The sequence below is a fragment of the Amblyomma mixtum genome, chromosome 4 (assembly GCF_055824585.1).
Source record: "Amblyomma mixtum isolate Tamu chromosome 4, ASM5582458v1, whole genome shotgun sequence".
Lineage (NCBI taxonomy): Eukaryota > Metazoa > Arthropoda > Arachnida > Ixodida > Ixodidae > Amblyomma > Amblyomma mixtum.
Window position 1 is genome coordinate 114,552,972 of NC_143015.1, and position 4,047 is coordinate 114,557,018.

At 47.5% G+C, this 4,047-nt stretch overlaps 1 protein-coding gene across 1 annotated transcript; it reads right to left on the bottom strand.

The window, feature by feature from the left end:
• Positions 1 to 634: 634 nt before the first annotated feature.
• Positions 635 to 2,394, bottom strand: LOC149347966 (uncharacterized). The gene is made up of 2 exons (XM_089585705.1): positions 2,166 to 2,394; positions 635 to 1,028 (listed from the first exon to the last, which is right to left on the bottom strand). The coding sequence occupies exons 1-2, from the start codon at positions 2,392 to 2,394 to the stop codon at positions 916 to 918; spliced, it is 342 nt and encodes a 113-aa protein (XP_089441831.1). The 3' UTR covers positions 635 to 915.
• Between the last annotated feature and the right edge of the window lie 1,653 nt (positions 2,395 to 4,047).

The following is a 4,047-nucleotide window of genomic DNA, read 5'->3' on the forward strand; positions in this document are numbered from 1 at the left end:
CATGAAATGTAGTCGCTCTTGTCATCCGCCCTAAAGCCACGTTAGTTGTTCTTCCATTTGCAGTGGTTACACTTATCCAGACTCTTCGGTGTAGCTCGAAATCTTCCGGCGAAGCTACAAAATAACAGATGCGTTAACGTGAACGTTGCGAACGTTTCTTTATGGAAGAAATAGCACGCTTAGCAAATAATGCCCACTTTATAAACACCTTCACCACCAGTGCACCATGAAGGCAGTATCTGTAAATTTGAAACGATTGGTTGGTTTCTTTTCATGATTAACTTCGCCATTGTCCGTGCATCTAAATGAGCTCCTGATGTTGGCTTTTGACTTATCAAAAGCATGCATAGCAGAAATTCAGTATCGGAACGAACGAACAGCAAAGAACGCTGTCGATTGGACTTTCTGTCACTCCGTAAGATGGAAGCATCCTCCCATTCAAGACTTCAGAATGTCTCTTCCGTTATTCCTTTCTTACTTAATTTAGCCCTGCTTGATTTCTCGGCTTCTCTCGACTTGAGTGGTCTTGACGACGTCCATGGCGGCTACTGTCCATCGGAAGATGGTTTTACGAATATACTCCGTCTCTCAGCTGCATTGGCAAACTGTGCACAAACGGCCCCACAGTCACATAAAGGACCGCCGCTGTTCGAAGCTGCCAGCGTCCTTGAGCGTCCTCGCCTGCCAAAGGAAGAGATGCGAGATAGACATCCGCTGCAGCGTGTCCAGGACAGGGCACAATGCCAACATCCTTCGGCCAAAATCTAAAGGTGACAGGAGTCCAAGTTCCAAGGGGGTAACCGGAGTCCAAGTTCGAGTTCGAAGGTGCGTTGCTCGTCGGTAGTTTTTCCGGGATGCTATAAAGCCGATAATGCTGCCATGGATGTGTCGAAGTCCTCAGCGAATGTGGCCACGTCAGGCGGTCGTCGTAGGGGCCGGTTCTGGGACGCTGCTCGGCTCATCCGCGCTGTCCACGGTGTCACCGCCAGGAGCAGGCAGCTGGCCTATACCATCTTCTCCTCCTCCCCCTGCAATACAGTGAGACAAGGTTAAGCTTGGTAGTACGATCGAGCGTCGAAGATTAATGGAATTCTGACGTGCCAATAAGAGGACACTCAGTAGTGCGGAGGAATCTTATTTCGGCCCCCTGGCGTTCTTTAACGACCTCACCTCGATGTACGAGGACATAGGACACCGGTCATTCCAATAAATGGTCTGTCTTTCTTTACTACTGCCACTGCTGCGATGTACAGTTTTTGCCACCCAGCTTGTTGTGGTTCCAGCATAAAAGCAAATAATTGCTACACGAAATTCTCAAATTCTACTTCTGTGTTATGCTCCCACATGAGCATACTAAGCACGGCCTTCATTTTTTAAGCACATAAAAATTCTGAGGCGGTGGTAAGTACTTTAGCAGTATGTTTTCACAGCGGGAACTGGAGTAGCATTCCAGGTAGGCTAACAACCAGGCAGACCTCTCCAGTATTCATTGAAATCTCTCTCTCTCTCTCTTCCACAAGATTCAAGAAGGTCGTCTTTAGTTACGTAAGGTACGTAAGTTACGTAAGGTCTCTTAACCGGCTAATTACTCACTTGTCTTCTATTTCCTCACAAAAACTACCAAAAATATCGAAAGTATTAAAGCCTCGAAATTTGTCCCACGCAAGCGTTCAGCTTTACAGCGAACACTGATATCAAAGTTCTGCGAAATACGCTTCTACAGCGGGAAGAACTGACCTCGCAGTTTTGATTCTTTGTTTTAGGTTGGTTGGTTGGTTTATGGGGTTTAACGTCCCAAAGCGACTAAGGCTATGAGAGACGCCGTAGTGGAGGGCTCCGGAAATTTCGACCACCTGGGGTTCTTTAACGTGCACTGACATCGCACAGTACACGGGCCTGTAGAATTTCTCCTCCAAAGAAATTCAACCGCCGTGGCCGGGATCTAACCCACGTCTTTCGGGTCAGCAGTCGAGCACCATAACCACTGAGCCACCGCGGCGGCGTATAGATTCTTTGTTTTACTATTCCGTAAATTCCGAACCTGCGTAAACTATAACTGACATACAGTTGACTTTAGATAACTCGAACTCAAAGAGGACATCAAACAGCGAGATGATGCTGCATTAATCTCGAGATGCGATACCGGGGAAGGTGAGTGTGCTCACCACTGGAGAGCAGCAGCGAAGCCTGCTCCTCCTCGCAGTACCGGGGCCTGTTGCATGTGTAGTAGCATTTGCGCCTCGTGCAGTTGTCCAGGAAGCAGACGTAGTAGCAGTCTCTTGAAGCTCCACTGCCGGGCCTTCCCGGGGGAGGGTAGTCTTGCGCCGACGACAGGACAGCGACCAGAGCCAGCGTCATCAACATGGCCGCGGCGATGTGCAACCTCGAAGCCATGTTCCTCTGCGCGCAGCAAATTCGAAGCCATCGAGCACCGCCATAAGACATCGCATGAGCGCAATGAATGGCTACCGTGTTGACCATTCCCAGTTTTATGTGATAAGGTGACTAGACGTCCCATTACACACGGCCCACGCCCCACGTACGCCACCCATGCAATACGTTTAATCGGCCCAATATGGGAAATGGTTCTCACTCTGGTCCATTGTCGGACCAGTCTTTCCCAACACATTTACAATATTGGACCGATTACCTGTGCTGATTGGGCAGTCAGTTGTCAACATGGGTCACAACGACATGCAAAGGACATATTCCCGCGATTCACTAACTCCCTGCTCGCCTGCGCAACATCTTCCATGGCCAGCAAGAGTTATTGCTCACGGCACACTACGCCAACGCCATCTACTGCGAAGAAGGTATCTATCAATACATCTAATATATCTCGGTCACTGAATCGGAGTTGATCCTTTTTTTCTGATCCTAACTACGTAAGATAAAAACTTACGTAGTTTCGGTTTTTCGGGTAATTTTTTGCAGCACGAGGCAGTTCGTTTATCTGGTAGACATAAAAAGCTGAATTGTTTGCTCATTGTTTCATAAACAACGCAGAAATCGCAGGTTCCGCTGAACAATTGTTCAATAATTACGATTTTATTTTTAATCTATTAGAAGTATTTCGTCGCGTACGTTACCAATCACCTACTGAGCACTCCCGCATCTGAGCAAGAGCGGCCTGCCTTTATTTTTACAGTGCGTAAATATATAACGTCACAGCGACGATTTTAAACGCGCAAGGTCTTTAGGTGTCGCTAGCGTTTGTAGCGCTTCATACAATGACTCCAATAAGACGTCTTGTCGGCATCCATATTTTAGCCTCTCGCTTCTAATGCGCCCTTTAAGGAATTATCCCCTCATTCATACGCGTCTAGAAAACGAGCGTTAAAAGAGGTTTAAGATCCCTAGCTGACCGAAGACACCCCTCCGGAATAAGCACTATAGATGTTCACGAATTTTCTTGCGGTATCTACAGCTTTGTGAACTGGAAAATCAACAACGTCTAGAAGACTAATTCTCGGGAATAAATTGGGTTCAAATCGATTTTTAAGAAGTTCGTTCAGGGTCCAAGAATCGGGTAATATCTGGTTTTGCCAGGTAACGAAGGACCCTATATGATATACTGTTCGAGCGGTGACCACGTCTTAACCGCAACGCGTCTCAAAAACGAGTTGTAACAAATAGTCTATTCATCCGTCCTACAAGTGAGGGAACATGGCATTCGGGTTGCTGCTCCAATTAGACAGAGCGCCAGAAGACAGTTGTCGCTGAGCCGTATGTTGAACTCGGTGGTCATCGGCGTCACTGCACTAGCGGATTTCTGAAGGTCCACTACCATCAAGTAAGGAATGAGACAACACGGAGGGTAGCTCCTAGCAGAGGTCTTCCTCTTTACTTGCTGCCACTGAATCTTCGAAATCGTTCAGAAGAGGATACCGCCACTGGATCCTATGACCCCGACTGTATTGTGAATCGCCGCTAAATGAAGAAAATACTTTCTGGTACGGCATCGCACTAGATGCCAAGTGTAGCTTTCGGAGCACAGTAGACAGAAGCTTTTAAAATTTCAGACAGCTGGCGGCGCTCAATGACGTC